Here is a 17,800-nt window from a genome sequence, read left to right as displayed (position 1 = left end):
TAGTATTATTTTAATGGTTTGGGGTTGTTGCCTTCTGAAGAACAGCACAGTGCCTAGCAACTCATGTTAATACATCTAGTATTTTTGTAATAGATTGTCTCATCGGGGAAGGACTATGACATTATTTATAGCTTTTACTCTGTTTGCTCAAAAGGAATTTTACCATGCAAGCTCTGTTCAGAAGTTTCAGATTTTTTCTTTTCTGAGGATAAAAGATGTCTTTCTGTCTTTAAAAGTGTATTTTCACAGAATTTAGAATTATGTTTGAGAAAAAGTACAAGGCATTCATTTTCTCTTTGTGTTTCTGTGACAGAGGTGTAGACTTAAAGGTAGCGTGGTTCCATGCAAAAATTTTGATTCCTCAGTCTTTGGATTATCATTCTGCTTGTGGGTGGCAAAGCTCTGAATGAAAATCCCATATTATATGCAATCATTAATTAACACCCTTTTCAAATGTTAAAGTTATTGTGGCTGTAACGCTGATTTTTTTCAGATGAAACTTCATTAGAAAGATTTAGAGAAGCTTTCCTTGACACCTTTCTTACATCTTTTAATTAAGGAAGCCTTTGGTGTTAATAGGTTCAAGTTTGCCAGAATTAGAAATGAAGGGATCTAAATATATTTATTTGAAATGTTCTCACCTAAAGCTACCATGGTGTGCGGCTGTATCAGCTGCCCTTTCCACAGTGGCATAAAGAGCCCCTGAAGTGGATTAATCAACCTTCCTTGCCATACAAGCCTCATATTAACATCTTCATTATGAGCCATTGAATATAGGACGTAAGACCCCGACACACATACCTGCTAAGAGAGAAGCAGGGGCTGGACAACTTCATTAGCTGTTTATAAAGGGGACAGATGACAGTTTCTCCCAGAAGCCCCATTCCTCTGCGTGGAATAAGATTGGATGGAGGGTGCAGCTGCATCTTAGACTGACCAAATAGTATCAGCCTCACAAGGTCTCAGCTGGACCGCTTCCTCCTGTAGTCATGGCTTTGGATTACCAGCAGTCCATCTGCCACCGCACTTCCACTGCCGATTAGATGATATACCCGTGGCTTGGGAGAGCACTTGAATGGTTTACGAGCCACATGCCGCTAAAGAACCACTGCTTAATGCCTTCGTTCCCCCAGTGAGCACAGAGCACTATTAAATTGGTGCACTATGAAGAACACTATGTTCCGGGTATATCTTCGTGCATCCCACTAGTTATTCTACCCACCTTAAGGGCGTGGCCCAATATCAGCATATATACACAATACATACAATATATTTACATATATTTAAATAGCAGGGATGCTAAAGATAATTCCTTTAAGGAGTGTTTTGGAGAACTTAATACAATTTATTTTTACTGTATTTTATGTCCTTATACTGATAAAGCCAAATGCCTTCGTTTCTGTCCAGTGAGAGAGAGATTTATGCAGAGCCCTAAATACCTGAGGGAAAAATATTTCCTCTATTTAAAACTGTCACAGTTACTACTGCTTTCCATTAACTTGAGCCTATGGAAGACTAGAAGTAACTTGTTAGACTCCGTAGAAAACTGGGAATCTGCTTCCTCCACTGGGACTTGGAAGACAAACTTTCTAACCCCATAGTGAAAGTAACAAGTTATTTCATGTAGAAAATACCTGTCCCGTACCCAGGTCAGCCTTAGGCAGTGATGCACTGTGGGGCTAGGGGTTTTCTGTTTGTGGAAGGAACCGCTTATGTGGCAGATCTACTTTTAAAGAAAGGCATTTGCCTGGCCATGCTTAAGGACTTTAGAATATCATAGCAAATCTCAGAGAGAGAGGCTAGTGGGCAGAGAGGATGATGAAACTACCACATAATAGATACATCTGCCATACAGCTCTGTAATTCCTCACGCTGAGAACACCTCTGAAACTGTGGTGAAAGTTTGGTGTGGGGAAAATCATCCCAGAACAAATTTGCATCAGTTTAACACTGCCTCTTGTCTCAGTTTGTGAAAGCAGAGGGATCCTGGGCACCTACGGTGCACACCACCCCTGGGAGTTTGAGGCTCTACTTAAAACTGACAGCTATTGTATAAGAAGGTGTTTTCTTTCATCATTAGCCAGCCTTTTCTAAAATGATAATTAGTTCCAGGAAGAAAATTTCAAAATGTCGTGAATGTATTTCTGTGAAAAGCTTTCATGTTCATGTTGTCTGGCACTACACATCACACAGCTACCTCCTCCTGAGTCAGCCCCAGTGTTGTCTGTTTAGTTCTTTATTCAGACCATATGATAATATCGTGACGGAAGAGAAGAAAAAGAAAAGCTGTTGAGACAAAGAGGAAGACTTGCAACGTCAAATGCAAAATATATCTTTTAAACAATATGTTATAAATACGGTATTCTTGTATCATGTGCAGAGTCTTTAATACCCATCTACACAACACTATGAAGGAAATACATCTCTCTGTGAGCCTGATATGACATACACATCTTTCATTCATCTAAATTGTTTCTTTTAAGTTTTATCTCTTAAAACGAAATTAGGTATGTATATTCATTTGCATATAAAAGAACCTAGGTACTCTTGTTAACTACAGATAAGTAAAATGGCATATATGCTAAGAAAAGAGAAAGTCCAGGTTCTGAGTAAATTTTCATTTACTGTACTTAATAAAGCTAGCTAAGAAAATGAATTTTCTTCTTGTGGGGAAAAAAGTATCCTCAGGCAAAAGGAAAGGTCAGGTGTGGAATTTTCCTGTGGCCATACATTTCAGAAAAGGATCTCTTCAGAAACTTCAAATACTTCATTTCAATGAAGTTGAAATAGCGTAATAGAAAGCATGTAAATTAGTGTAATGTCATTTTACATTTATGTACAATTAATGTAGCAGAAATTAATACAAATCAAACACAATGGAAAATGGAACATTTCGTCTTCATTAAAATGAGAACGTGTATATTATTAATACCATATTAGAAAATCAAAATATAATTTGCTTTTTTTCATGGAAAATTATCACATTTTCATTACGCAGTTCAATGTGAACATAACTAGATCTCTAATGAAAAAGCTTTATTGATAAAAATATTTACACAAGCTTTGCTCATTAAGTTAGAAAGGTGGTTTAGTACATGCAGCAGAAAAAAAAGATTAAAAAATGAAATAAATAAGTAAAAAGAATCCATATCTATCATCATATTTAATTATTTGACTGTGTGTAATTTTGCTGGTGTTATCCTGTATTGGTTCAGACTGTGCATCTCACACGTAGGACTATTCCAAAGAAGGGGCACAGTTGAGGCTTGTGTTCAAATCTGTAATCCTTTAAATCCCTATGGCTTCCTTTTATGAAAAAAGCCCTATTACCAGAACATTTAATGGGAATCCTAGAATAATTTGGATCAGAAGGGACCTTTAGAGATCATCTTTTCTAACCTCCTGCTCAAAGCAGAATTAAACTAAACCGAGTTGCTCAGGACGTTGTCCAGCAGGGTTTTGAGTATCTCCAAAGATGATCCCACCTCTCTGAGCACCCGCTCCACTGTTTGACTACCCCAATGGTGACAAAATTTTACTAAGATCTAATATGGGAATTTCCTGAGTTGCAGCTTGTGTCTAGTGTATCTTGTCCTTTCACCATGTGTGTAGAGTCTAGCTCTGTCTCTGTACTCTCCCATTAGGTAGTTAAAAACTGCAGTAAGATCCCCTGTAAGCCTTCTCTTCTCCAGGCTGAACAAGCATGGCTCTCTCAGTCTCTCCTCAGTCAGGATTTGTCTATTGAGAGAGATCCAGGTCCAATTCCCTGCTCAGTCAGGTAATATTTAAAAGTCCATTTCCTTTCCTGTCAGGGGGTCCTAATCCCCTGGTTGGTTATACCTGTGTTTTAATAGGAAGAACTCTCCAAATCCTTTAAAAATACACTGCTTTGTGTAATTCAAGATTGACTGGATCAGAGAATATGACTTACTGGTTTAGTGAGCAGGGACGTCAACTGAAAGAGAGGCCTGGGTGCTGGTCTGCTCCTGTGTCAAAGATGATAGTGATATTTTTTGGTATAATGCAGTCACTTCACTCCTCATCTCCCTACCCTGATTTAGCTGCTCCCAACTGCTCCAGGTCCCTGCATTCCTCACTGTAACAGACCTCTCAGCTGCCTGGCTGTTCTCTTTTCTTTCTGGGAAGAGAGGACAAGCACATAGCAGTTTGTTGTCACTCCATGGTTTTTGGCCTTCAAGTTTTCCAGCTGGGTGAATGGGTTTCTCCCTGTGCTCGTAAAGGATTTGTCATACTTTGGCCTCTCCCATACTTTAAGTGGCACCCTGATCCTCATCCTGCAAGTAGTTCCACATGGCTGCTCTCATCACATAAGTAAATCAGTCGGCTAAGTCTTCAGTGAACTGAACAGATCCGTAAGCATTTGCCTTTTACTTCATTTGTGGGAAAAAGCAAGGTGTTAATATTCTGTGTATTTTTCTTATATACCCTTACAGTTCAGGAGGACCTATAGGTCAATTAAACATTGTCTTCACTATTTTCTTGATTAATTTGGGAATCATAAGAATCAAAACAAATTTAAATTCATATTGCAAAATTGTTAAATTTTGAAACAAATTCAGAGAATTTGTGGCTTTTCATTTTTCCTTCCTTAGTTCAGTTGAGTAGAATGGGACATTTTATTGCCTGATTCATTACTTAAAATAATCAAGGTCATGGTCAAAATTAGATAATGGTAAATTTTGAAAAATACTGCTGCTCACAGCTCATTACTGTTTTATAGGGGTTTTTTTTCTTAATGTGTATGGGGGCATTTTTCTGAAGACCAAGACCAGTGACTAAGTTGAGGCAGAAATAGTGCGGCCAGGAGCTTTGCAGACATACAGTTCTGCCAAAGCTTCTCAAATTCCTTTTTACTGCCTTAGCCTAGAGCCTTCCCTGAAGAGCCTGTCAATCATGCTAAAATGCATCGAGGTCTTCTTAGGTGGACAAACAAGAACTAAAATGTAACCACAAAATTAACTTTCTCTGTGAGCTAAGACAAGAGTCAGCCCATTTCAAATAAATGTTGTTACAATAATCTGACGCACCACATAGCTCCAGTTTTTTTGCATGGTCGGTCAGTCACCAGTGTTCCCCCTCAGCCACCGCATCAGCAAAGAAAACCTGTCAGTGCGATGCCTCCTTCGACCTGAGGTGTTCTTGGGTTTGATGCTATAACCCTCACTTGCAGAAACTCAGATAACCTGATGTAGCAGTTCATACAAAGCAGAAGCTAAGAAACAAATAAGCAGGGTTTTTAATGATGTCACTGTAAGCAAATCTCAAAGCATGTGCTGAATACCTGAATTCAAGAAAGAACACTTAGCAGCAAGAGTAGGTCAGCTGTGTGTTGGTGGCTGCAGCTGTACCTTACTTTTCCATCGTCTTTTCCTTCTCATTTCCCATTCCCCTCCATATTTTCCTTCTCTCTTTTCTGATCCAGTTTCTTAAGTCATACCATACTTTACCTGTGAGCTACCGCTGATATTTTGAAAATGGGACGTAGCCAAATACCTTTTCTTTTTGCTTTGTCTCATGTGATGCTAATGAACCAATCTACTAGTAACAAGAAAGTGCAGAAAGACCATTGAAGTTCTAATATGCAATGAGTAAAAAGGCGAGTAAAAAGGCAAGTAAAAACCACCGAATATCAAAACTGTTTTTGTTTATGCTGATATAAATCAAAACCATTTTCATTAACCTCCACCTTCATTTAAAAAGTTTGTACTCATTTTGCACTTAATTCTTGCAACTCTGTAAATTAAATGAATCCTCCCCCCCACGCTTTTACTTGTATTCCTTTCTCCTTCTCCCTTTCTAGCCAGTCCTGCTAGTATTGGGATACCTGCTTGGTCTCCCAGTACTAGTTTTGGTGTTACTGAAAGTGCTTCTAAAGTCTCTGTGGCAAGAATGAAAGCCACAGTGAATGAAAGGGGGAAAATGAAATCCTATGGTATCAGGAACACAGTTTTCAAAATTTGAGCAGCATCACAGCAGTTTTTTGAAGTTCATTCTTCTGTCTTTATCAGAGAATGCAAGAGCACGATAAAAATGAATTGAAGAATGTTAGCACTTGCTCTGAAGCAGGAAGTTGATAATTAAAACAAAGAGAAGGCACCTACAAGAAATTATAGTAAACCACCCCTTTGTAAAGTCAGGTAAAAGGGCTTATGCACCCTTGGCTATAGTCAAATATTCATGATCTCTGCATCAGTCTTCCATACTGTTGTAGCTTTACTTTGTTGTGATGTCAACACAAAATATGTCGGACTTCTTGGGACAAAGAATATAGATTAGATTATAATCTAATACAGGTTCGCATGGTAAGAGATCCTAAGCAAGGAACAACACAATTCAGTGGGATCCTGCCTACCTTTTTCTTTTTTAATTCTCTTGACAATAACTTTCCCTGTGGTTGTTCTCTAGAAATGCTAGTTCCTGAAGTTGGGACAAGTTGTAAAACATTTTTTTAAGTGTTCACTAGTTCTTGCTGCCAAACGTAGTGCCTTTAAAAATATTTCTCCTAACTTTATTTCCTGACTGATGGAGTGTGTTGACAGTACACAGTTTAATGTCACTGCGAAATTGCATTCTTGAGCATATTACATTTCAATATAAAGCATATAAATGTGAAATTGAATGACAGAAGTTTGCTATGAGCAGAACTTCACTATCACTAGTGCCATACTATTTCTATTTTGTTTCCTCACTTGATTTCAGTTGCTTCAGATTTGTGTCTCAGTCCATTCAGGGGAGATAGAAAGGGTTCCGTGCAGAGTGTTGCTGTTTTGATAAGAAATGTAAAGCAGAAAAAAAGTATTAACTATTTATAATGATAGATATTTAATAACACCTAAAGGAATTTACCATTTTGGTTTAATTGGATTAGATACTCAGCTTCCTAAAACTTGTTTTCTACACGGACTTTTTAACAATGAAAAGTAACATAAAGAATACAGATGAGGCATTGGAGATTCAAGGTATGCCCTAAAAGGATATCCTAAAAAATAGCAGGTAGTATTTTGAATTTTCTAATACAGATTAGAATAATACCCAAAGTTACCAAATGGGTACTACTGCAAACCAGAGGTGGTAGACTAAACCTGAACTCCATCGTACACATGTAATTCTCACAATGACGTGTGATGTGTGTTTTTGTGTCTGCCTTAGAGGACCCATTGCTGAACACAGGAAAACAATCACAGTTATTGACAAGGACTGTTTTGTTGTTAAAGAAAAAATAATTACAACATAAGTATGAAAAATGTATAAAAACACAATAAACAGGGATTAAGTCAGTTACATTTGCAGACTTTCTTATACGCTTCTTGTGGAGAGCTTTTATTAAATTATATCTTCAGACTGAGTGTTGCTGAATCAGTGATGCTCAGTAAATGATTTCAGATTAAAGCATTTTCCCCAAAATAATTATAAGTCTTCTTTTAGTGTGTCATAGACAAAATAGATGGGCAAAGTATTTAATTTCTGAGTTAATTAATCCTGCCTGGTATATCATAAGTAGCCTAAACAACGCAAAAAGGTGAGTAATTCTAAGTGTTAGAAAAGCAAATAAGGTATCTACATCCTGTTTCTGGCATAATCTGTGCAGGGATTGTTAATATAATAAAAAATTGCATAAAATTTTGGATTAAAAGTCCACCAGACTTAACATCATGTCTGTGACAGCGGCCAGTGACAAACCTTTAGATGAATACAGGAACAGAGCGAAGATAAGGTAATGCATTCATTGTCCTCCGCTCAGCCCTTAATCAGTTTTTCTTTTACCGATATTTACTTTCGGTATCTCTAGAGTCCTGTGATGATGTGTTCCATAATTTTCTGGTTTGTGTGAAAGCGTTTACTTTTATATTTAAAAAAATTTCTGTATACCCTCTGGTTGTGGTTCTTACATTGTTGAGAAATAGTAATTCTTCCTTAATTTCTTACTTTTCTCCATGCTTTTCTTTTTTATATACTTTTATCATATTCCCAGTTCAACTGCCTCTTTTTTAAACTGGGGACTCCTTATCTATTTAAGGACTACTGCTCTTCTGGTAGGATCTGTTCCTTTGATCTTCCCATCACCTCGCTGTATATCTTCTCTAGTTTGAGAAAATCTGTTTTGGACAGGCAGAACTGCACGCAGTGTTCAAAATGTGGGAGCTCCATAGGTTTATACAGTTGCTTAATGACATTTTCCATTTTGTTCTGTATTCCTTACCTAATCATTTCTGACTTCTTTTTGCCTTTTTGACTATACATAGCACTGAACTTTTGTCTTCAGAGAATCAGTGATTACCAGATTTCTTTCTTCTGTTGTTTATGAAGTCATTTAAACCCAATATTGTGTGTATATAGTTAGGATTATTTTTTCCCATATGCATGACTTTATGTCTGTCAACATTGAATTTTATCTTAAGTGAACATCCAGTCACTCTACCTCATGAGATAAATGTGTAGCTTTTTAACCCTATTTATAATTTTTACTGCTAATTAAAAATTGTGTGTTGTCCAAAAACACTGTGGACAACAATGTTGGTCACCCCTTTTCCAGATCAGTGTGTATATGGTAAATAGTACAAATCCCAACATGCACTTTTGTAGGATACCCACTAGTAATGTATCTCTGTTGTGAAAAATGACCATTTAGTCCTACCCTTTGTATTCTATCTTTTTAACCAGCTATAATTTTACTAAAGGATCCTTCTGATTATAGTTTAGATTCTTTCAGGGGTTTGGTGAGCAAACTGTTAAAAGCTTTTGTAACTACAAGTGCACCACACCAGTGGGTTGCGTTAACGCCCCCAATCCTTTCTTTATCACAACCATTTATGTGACCTCTCCACAAATAGAGAAGTAAAATTTGAAACAATATGTATATAAGAAGAAGCTATTTTATCTTAAGTTACAATAAGTGCAATAGTTCATTGAATTAATTAAAGGAAAAAATTCAGCCCAATTTCTTTAGCAAGACTAATACAAATTTCATCTCACTGTGTTTATTAATATCTTGGTGATGGTAGTGTGTTGCTGGAGCTGTGGAAAGTAGCAGCATCTTGTTTCTCCTTTCTTTGCTTGGAAGAAAGGAGGCGTACTGATACAAAAAAGGGAGTACCACTCACTTTGGAATTGGGAAGAAGAAAGTGAGTGCTTTTGCTTGATTCAAATAAATACGCTTTTCTCACTGTTCCTAAATTAAAATGGAAGGCACATTTCTTTCAGAGCCTGAGTTGATTCCAGCTATCAGCCCCAGTCACCATTTTTTTTAATTTATTTTTACTGTTGTTACATTCCTCTAACTATGGTAGTGTCCCATTGTGCCTCATGCTTTGTGCCTAGTGCTTTATAAACACGAAGGGAAAAGGCAAGCTACGTCCCAAAGAGCTTGTTACTTAAGTCAAGACAGGACAGAGAACATGGATACAGGTAAGTAGATGGAGAATGAACCAAACAGAGGCTGATAATGTAGCAGCAACTTAACAGTTGCTGGCATTGGTTTGTTGGAGGGTTTGAGGGAGAAATCATAGAGAAGGAGGATTTTGAGAAAGGCTTGCAGAAGTTTTACAAGGTGATCCTTTCAACTAGAAGGGACTGTACAGGAGAAGATGCAGCATTTAAGAGTTTCATGGTGGCAGATAAAATGGGGACAGATTGTGATGAAGCCTTTAGCTTATTATTTTCCTAGGCTGATTTTATTAATATTTGTAACAGAACAGAGTAAACTATACCCAAAATCCCACACTTTTGGGGGGAGCAGAGTTTGTCTGCTCTGCATTTTACCATATTTTTACCGTTACACCAGCTCACTTCTCGCTGTGACTTAAAGTACCAGCAGTTCCTAGCTAGTCTTGAGATTGTTCTGAATATCAGGCTCCTTGTTTCTGAGACTGGTATACTATATTCTCTTTCCTCATATAGTGATGGTAACACTATTTGTGTGATAAGCTGGTCATTTTTGCTTTCCCTACGTAAAGAATTTCATCCTAGGTAATCATCATGGGAGCTTCCATCTGTTTTATTTTTTCCTTTGGTTGTAGATCTCTTTTCCTTTAAGAAGGAGGAAACGTCAGAGAGTAGCTATGAAGTGTCTTTTCCGTGAGTGAAGATGGTCAAATATTTAAGTCTTTTTTCTCAAAAAATTTACTTCAAATCTAAGAGCATGAGTGGTGATGTGAAGCACCATGGTTTTATGAGTTTCTTAAATCTGGTATAGCCAGAGCCTCCCAGGGATCGAGAGATCCAAGGAATGGATGAGTTGCAGAGACTGCAGCGCTGCAACGCTTTCAGCAATATCTGAAAACTGCAGATGTAAAAAATGTTATATTCAGCTAAAGTTTACTTGACTAAGTTCAGTGGTTGTTTTTGTTCACAGAACAAAAGTCTGGCTGGTATCGCTCTCTTTCTGTAACAGTTGTTTCAGATTTGAACTTTTCCCACGAGACCTATTTCTAGGATTAGGTTTAGATTGAGAAGTACTGTACAGTTACTGTCATAAAAACAATCTGCTATAGCTTGATTATGGAACCAAAACCAAAAGTGAAGGAAATGAGAAAATGTTAGTGTAATTTCTTTAAGAAAATTAGCTGACTTTTTATAAAATTTGAGCTTCATGTTGTTGGTGTAATAAGCAAGAACTCTGGCTTTCCTTGGGAAGGATACAATTTTTGCTGTAAAATAAAGGACATTCCCTATAACAGCAGATGCTTGAGATGTGCACCCTACAGAGCATGTTTTTTTTGTAATCCCACTGAGTGGCTGGTATCATATATTTTACCACATTGTGGATTTTCAGATATGAATCAGTATCATTATAATGTTGCCCAAGGCAATTCTTTTAGTAACTTTTCTTTAGAAAGCTGTTAAGGAAGAGTTGTTACCTGCTCACCAGTACATTGTTCACATGCAAGAGTTCTTGGAGAAAGTGCTGAGCTTGTGAGATTGACAGCGATTAAAGGTTTTGTGAATAGAGGTAGTACTCACAGGTCCACTGATGGGTAAGGGAAGGCCACTATATACTGCAGTTTCCTGGCTTTAGTGACCACGCAGTGTTTAGATAGCTAATTGGATTGACAACTGGTTAAAGAGCAGCTGCTGATTCCAGCCTGAAGAGAGGGAAGTCTTGTGAAGAAAAGCTGCTTCTGCATGCCTTCCTGAAGCATTGCTCTAGAGCTGAATTGTCCTGAAATACTTTCCTATGGTCTGCACAGCCGTGAAATAAAATAAGTACGGTATGTGCCTTATGAATGAAGTTTCAGTGACCACACTGTGGGTGCTGGCATTGTCACCGTTCAGGTTCTGGTTTCACAACCCAGCTAAGCTGGGAATTGCCCAGTGGTTGGCAGGTAGCTGTATGTACTTTCAGCTTAAGGCTAAAGAGGATCAGAAGAGGACCCATGCATGACTTAGCGTGTTGCCATCTGAGCTAAGGGTGGAAGGAGGAAAAAATACATCCATTTCATGTTTTCACTTTGATAAGCCTGTCCTTATAAAGGACTTCCATTAAGTTGTTCATGCATTAGGAAATACATCTCATATTCTACTTTAAATAATATATTACTCATTTATTACAATTAGATATGAAGGAGGGGGCAGATTGAAGGATGCAAAGATGTAAGAGTTTTGTTTTACTTATGGTACCTGAGCGAAATTTTACTGTCTCTGATATAAAAGAGTTCAGACTAGATTATCTAATGGTCCCTTCTGCATTTATGTACTGTGAAGTAATAAAGAACCAGTTTTGTTATCAAGTCTACAAAGTAAATTAGTGTTGATCAGAAAGGGACTTGTTAAGTTCCTCCATTTAATCTCCTGAAATTAAAATTAAATCAAAATTTAGAAACAAAACCTTTGTTTCTGAGTTATTTTTGCTGTCCACCAATGATATTCCAAATTACAAAATCAGGAGTTAAACTTCATCTCCAGGAAGGATGTGACTTATTCCTGTTTATCTTACACTCTTTCTTAGCTGGACTGTAATATTATCATTAGTGAATTTTGAAATCCCTAATAATGAGCATTTATGGATGATTTTTTGTTGCATATCTAAATGCTTAGTATAGTACAGAGTCCCACAAGTGGCTGCCATCCAACTGACCATAAGAGCTCTCCTTCTCAGCATCAGTTGTAATCTAGAGTGTGTTCATGGTGGCTCAAGCTAACACAGGTGACTTCTGAGCTGGGATGAGCAAAGAGGTACACACTACTCATTACTGCAGGTGCTGTAGCAGGTTTTTAAGGCAGAGTACTTCAATCACTTTCAGTCATGGGGACATGCCCTCATGAATGGAGTGGCAATCCAGCAGCTTATTGAGGGCCAAATGTGTCATTGCACATTTTGTGTGCAATGACCCAATACCATGCCTGCACTTACTATTACTACTTCTATTAACAGCAAGACTTTAGTTTCAAAGGCCTTTCGAGCTTTAGTCACGGACTAAGATACTGCTGAGCTTGGTACTATATTGGTACAGAACACAACCATAGCTCCTGCCCAAATGGCTTGTTATGTAGGTGTAAGATACGAGACAACAGGTAGGCAGATGGGGAACATGGGGAGACTCTGAGGCAATACTGATCAGCATAGTGAGCAGTGATATCAGTACTTTGCAAAGTGTGTCTGCAGGCAGTGATTTAGAGGAAGCTCCCCCCATGCAACATGAGGGGAGACAAACATGCTTGTTTGAAAATCTGGTGGCAGCTGGTATAAAATTTTTGGCTGTGGTGGGAATAATTTTTTCATACTGAAAGAGGGTTAACAAAGAGAAGGGCTTTCAGAGTTAGCACAAGTTGGTTATGCTTGATGCAGTAGGCCTCTAGAAGTATAAGGAAACATAGATGAGATAATAAGCTCCTGTAAGTTCTGGTTGAAGATATCTGAAAGATCTTTCTGGCAGATGGATATGAGCTGGCTCATTATGTTTTCCACAGAGGAGAAGTCATTGAACGAACAGATATGAGAAGATCAAAGTCTGTGGAGCAGTTATTTCTGTGTAAAACCCATACCTTGACGATACTATACAGAAGGAATCTGGAAAGTTTAAATGAAGGTTGTAGGCAAGGACTTGGGGAAAGGCTTGGTCTAACACAGGGTCGCAGGCTAGGGAAACAAGCCAAATGGGCATGGGATCCACCATCATCAGGATCACAGATGTCTCACAGAGCTTGAAGGAAAAATCAAGAGTTTTGGACATGTTATTTTGTGATGGTAGCTAAGCATAACTCTGGGGGAGACAGAGTGAGATTTTAGTTTAGACAGAAACAGACAGATCTGGGAGAAAAGAGGTATATGTGTCCAAAGCAGTTCTATAGCTTAATGAATCACTATTGCAGTATCAGAATCAAGATCTTGTCTCTGACAGACCACTCCCACTGAGAAGCAACTAACTCTTGTGACTAATTCTCCTGAAATCAAGAGTGACAGAAAATAGTCTTTAGAAATGCAAGTCAGTTTAAAATGACACTTGCTTGTGCAAAGTGTGTTAAGACATCAAACATATACTAGACAGTATGATGTAGACCAGTTAGCTGTATTATATGGTGTCTCAATGAAACAGCTCCGGACAGTTCTATGCATGTGAAGTGAGAATTGTTACTGATTTGTCACTTCCAGCGAAATCTTCTCTCCTATAATTTTTATTTATGTATTTAAACAGATGTAGCCTCTGATACAGTAGCTCACATCACCTTTGTATCCAAGTAGTCCCCTTTAATTCAGTGGTGGTCCCCAAGGATTAAGGTGCTGTTCACCATAAGTCAGGGCATTGGCAACTATCCCTTGATTATCAGATGCTGTTGAAAGACATGAGTGTGAAATCAATTTAAGTTTCCAGAAATGCAGGAATAATTGTATGTATGTTGCTTAATAATGTGGTTACAAACTACAATACTGATCTAAACAACATGAAGACTATGTCTGCTCACTGAATGTTGTTTTTTTTCTTTTTTTTTCCTCAACATTCATCTCTTAAGAAAATTGGCTAAAAAGCGGAAAGAGACATTGAGTAGTACACGGCAGGAAATGACAGTGATGGTGAATTCAATGGATAAAAGCTACACTGAGCAAGGCACCAACTGTGACGAAGCTTTCTCTTTCATGGACACGCACAATCTAAATGGGAGATGTAAGTTTTTTCTTTTCTTTTCTTTTTTTTTTGGAAGGTGGAAGAAAGGTGCAAATGGTTTTTAAAATATTCCTCATTACTCAGTCATGGAAAATCCATGGGACCCAGGGTTTCCCACTGTGCAGCACATTACAGTGTGTATTCGAATGAGCAAGACAGACATCAAGAATAGACTTCTTTAAAAATAATAAGGATAATTGAGCTTTTTTCTGTCCATCCTTTTCTTCTGCAGAAGAGCAAAGACATTACTGAAACAGCTGTAGTTTTACCTTTCTCCAATCTCTATTACGTTAAAAATTTTATATCCCTCATGCTGTCCCAAGTCCTTCAAATGCTTCCCTTGCTCACTTCTTTTTTTGTAGGTGAAATTTATTTTAGTTAATTAAGTTATTAAGTCATAACTTAATAATGGTGATCTGATTGTCTTATTATTTCCAATTCTAGACGATGCTCTTTCTGTTGCTTGTGCAAAGGAAGAACTCAGTGGAATTATCTGTTCTGCAATTCCATAAGAGATTCTCTAATATCCTGGGTCTTCTTGGATCTACCCTGAAAATAAATAAAGTTTGGGATATAAAATTTCCTGTATTAGAATTTTAGTCAAGAACTCACTCCTGTCTGGGGGTTAGCACTAAGCAAAGACCAGGAAAAACAGTAGTTTTTTATAGTTGTTAAAAAGAATGAAAAAAGAATGACTATGTTCAAACAACTTTCTTGGGTTTTGTAGTTCTTAAGGAACCTCAGTTTTTCTTGTATACCAGTGTTTTTGAACATCTTCAGAATTTGTCAAAGATTGAATTTTGTTTCAAGTATTAACAGTTCGCGAGGCCCAACTCCCACTCTTTAATAATATGCTTAAGAACTTATCTTTGATGAGCTCAATTGTACAAACACTCTGTGAGGTTTATACAGCGAGACTTCTCTCAGCAACATTAGGCTCAGAATTTCCAATGTTAATTTGTGTTTGAGTTACTTTTGAAATTGTTTCGAAATAGATCTTTCAAAATCTGACTTGCCTTCCTGGTGAGAATATACCATTGCAGTTAATGAGGTTGCTTACTTCTGTGAAGAGATCAAGAGGTTTGACTTCATCTTCCATCATCGTGATGTAGTCTTCCAATGGTGTTACTGAATGGTCACAACAACCAAAGAAGCTGCAATGAGTTCCTGGGACTAAATCCTCTTTATGTAAACCACCTTAAACCAATTTGAAATTATTGGCATAGCAAGTATTTTATACCACTTGAGGGCTAGAACGTCTAATTAGACTTTCCGTAAGAAATGTGGTCACCAGAAGAAGCAGTCTGACAGTCTTTAGGAATAATCTTTGTGTAAGGCCTTGTACTCAAGAGTTAGAACATCCCTACTTCCTATGAAAGTTTATTAACCTGGCTGTATTCTGTATCTAGCCAGTTTTATTAGCTGCAGCAGCCCTGACCTCAACTAATCTCTGCATCCATGCCCAAAAGGAATACCACTCTGTTCTTTCCATCCAGTGATTCAGGAGACATAATGAAAGGAAAGTACTCTCAGATATATTCATTTATAGGGTAAGTGATAACTGACAGCATTATTTAAGCCAGTTTTCAGATAGCTCCATCTAACAAGGGCTGGCAACTGTACGCCCTAGAAGATCAACCGAAAAAAAGATGCACTAAAGCCAGCAGGAGTAATCTCACTCCTTCTCATCCAGAAGCTCCTGTCTTCCTCAATTCTACTTTTGTTTCACAAATTCCTGTTAGTCTGTATATAGGTATCCAGAACGTGCTTGCATTCACTGATCCAACTGAATTTGAGCTGTTTAGACAAGCAACTAAGGCTGAATTTGCAATGAGCTTTGCTTAAAAGCCTTTAATGACTCTTTGGCTGAACATTCTGTAAAATATTGTGATTAACTCCCACCTGTTGAATGTATCTGTGCTTACAACGGTAATTCACACGATCTTTGTATACCAGGGAACTAACTGAACTTAATTTGCTGCATTGGGCTTTCCCATAGGTTTTACAAATGGTTAAATGACTAAATACCAATGTGAACAATGGTCTAGGTATCACTCCCTGAAAACCATTGTTAAATAAAGAGTAATATTCAGGGCATGATAGTATCTGTGTACACATTATCCACCTGTCTGAACAAATCAAAAAAAAGGAGAGGAAAAAATGAACTATAGTAGAATATTTGCATACAGTATTTATAGTATTATTAAGTAAACTTACTAACGATCAAAGCTTCTGTCAAAAACGCCTGTTGTCGTTGTGATGTCTTTATTCAAACATCAGTATTCAGTCTAATCTTGTGATTTAAGAAGTATATTTGTCATCACCGATCAAAATGCTTTCTCTGATGGCATTTCTTTTTAGAGAATTGATCAAATTCAATGAGCTATTTTATTCACTAGTCACACCTGGTTTTCCCTAGGTCCTGATTCCAGTGCAGCAAACACAACAGGATGGACTCTAAACGAAGTCAAATCACATACGCTGCATCGCTCAGCTTAAATAGCCACGTATCACTTCGCTGTCTCTAACCAGCTTTGTTTCTCTTTGCAGCTGTATCTTCACCATCTTCATTTACAATGAAAACTAACACACTGAGCACAACAGTGCCTAATTCTTATTACCCAGGTAACCGATTTTTTCCTGGTTTCTACCCTATATAGACCTTTTCGTAATAAAAGCATACATAATTATGTTGTTATACTCCTTGCCATAGAAATTTAATACATATGTAAGCAACTTACTGGTTGCTTACAGTAGCTTTCTGAAAGAAAACTCGGGAACATTTATCAATCATTTACTGTTCTCTCTCTTTTTACCTTTTCTGCATTGACCTGCTTATGATGTATGACAGATCCATTTGTGCCAACTGCAATTTTAGGTGAGAACATTTCCCTTTATCAAAGTTTATTGCTGAAGTAATTTAGAAAGTCACAGTTCTCGGGGTACAGACAATGCAAAAAGCTAGAGTTTTATGCTGAAGGGAGGGGTGGTAGGCTTGGCTACACTGAGAATGCTAAGGACAGTTATCAGGCTTGATTACTACCGTCAATAGTGCAAGTCAGGGGAGAAAAGAGAGAAATAATTTTAACAAGTGGATTTGCGAGGAAATGTTTATGCATGTATTTGGAGTGACACAAAAGAATTTGATTATCGCAGCAATTGAAATACTTCCCCTCATTTTTTTCCGTTAAGATGTCACTTCTTAAAAAAACCCATTTTTTCCTAATTAGACTATTCATGATACAGAAAATCAGACAAAATACAGTTTTGGCCATCCACCAGCTATCATTTCTTCTCACAATACCCCACAGTTTCTGACATGCTTGTCAAAGTGAAGTTTCAGAGGAGAGATGGTATTTTGAACAGCAAAATGCTAACATGACACTTAGAGTATATAGTTTATTATGCATCAGGTGTCACAGGAACGAAATAAGTGGAACTGTAGGTTAAAAACATACAGTTAAAGTGTAAAACACTTCCGCTGGGAATTTAGGAAAACTTGCTATTGTCCAATGTCAAAAAGAGAGAGGTTTCTGCACAGTGATAAAACAATAAGCATGAGGCGCTATTGCATTTTCAATGCGTAAGTAACTCTAACCACTTTGTGGCTTGTATTCATTTACACCTCCTTCCCATACTAACTTTAAACTAAACAGGAAGATTTTTTTTAATAATAAGTC

The 17,800-nt window shown here is 37.5% G+C and overlaps 1 protein-coding gene across 5 annotated transcripts in view; it reads left to right on the top strand.

Annotated features, from left to right (window-relative positions):
* Nucleotides 1-17,800, top strand: part of PTPRM (protein tyrosine phosphatase, receptor type M) — a 386,144-nt gene that overhangs the window by 266,475 nt on the left and 101,869 nt on the right. For 4 of the 5 annotated variants that reach the window (XM_019473356.1, XM_019473355.1, XM_019473354.1 and 1 more), the window contains 3 exons: nt 13,969-14,120; nt 16,671-16,745; nt 16,972-16,998. In XM_019473356.1, the coding sequence (XP_019328901.1) occupies nt 13,969-14,120; nt 16,671-16,745; nt 16,972-16,998 (254 nt within the window). The remainder of the gene's footprint in view (nt 1-13,968; nt 14,121-16,670; nt 16,746-16,971; nt 16,999-17,800) is intronic. The other variant, XM_019473357.1, reaches the window with a different exon arrangement.

The sequence above is a fragment of the Aptenodytes forsteri genome, unplaced genomic scaffold (assembly GCF_000699145.1).
Source record: "Aptenodytes forsteri isolate BGI_AS27 unplaced genomic scaffold, ASM69914v1 Scaffold229, whole genome shotgun sequence".
NCBI lineage: Eukaryota > Metazoa > Chordata > Aves > Sphenisciformes > Spheniscidae > Aptenodytes > Aptenodytes forsteri.
This window is presented reverse-complemented; position numbering and strand designations above follow the sequence as displayed.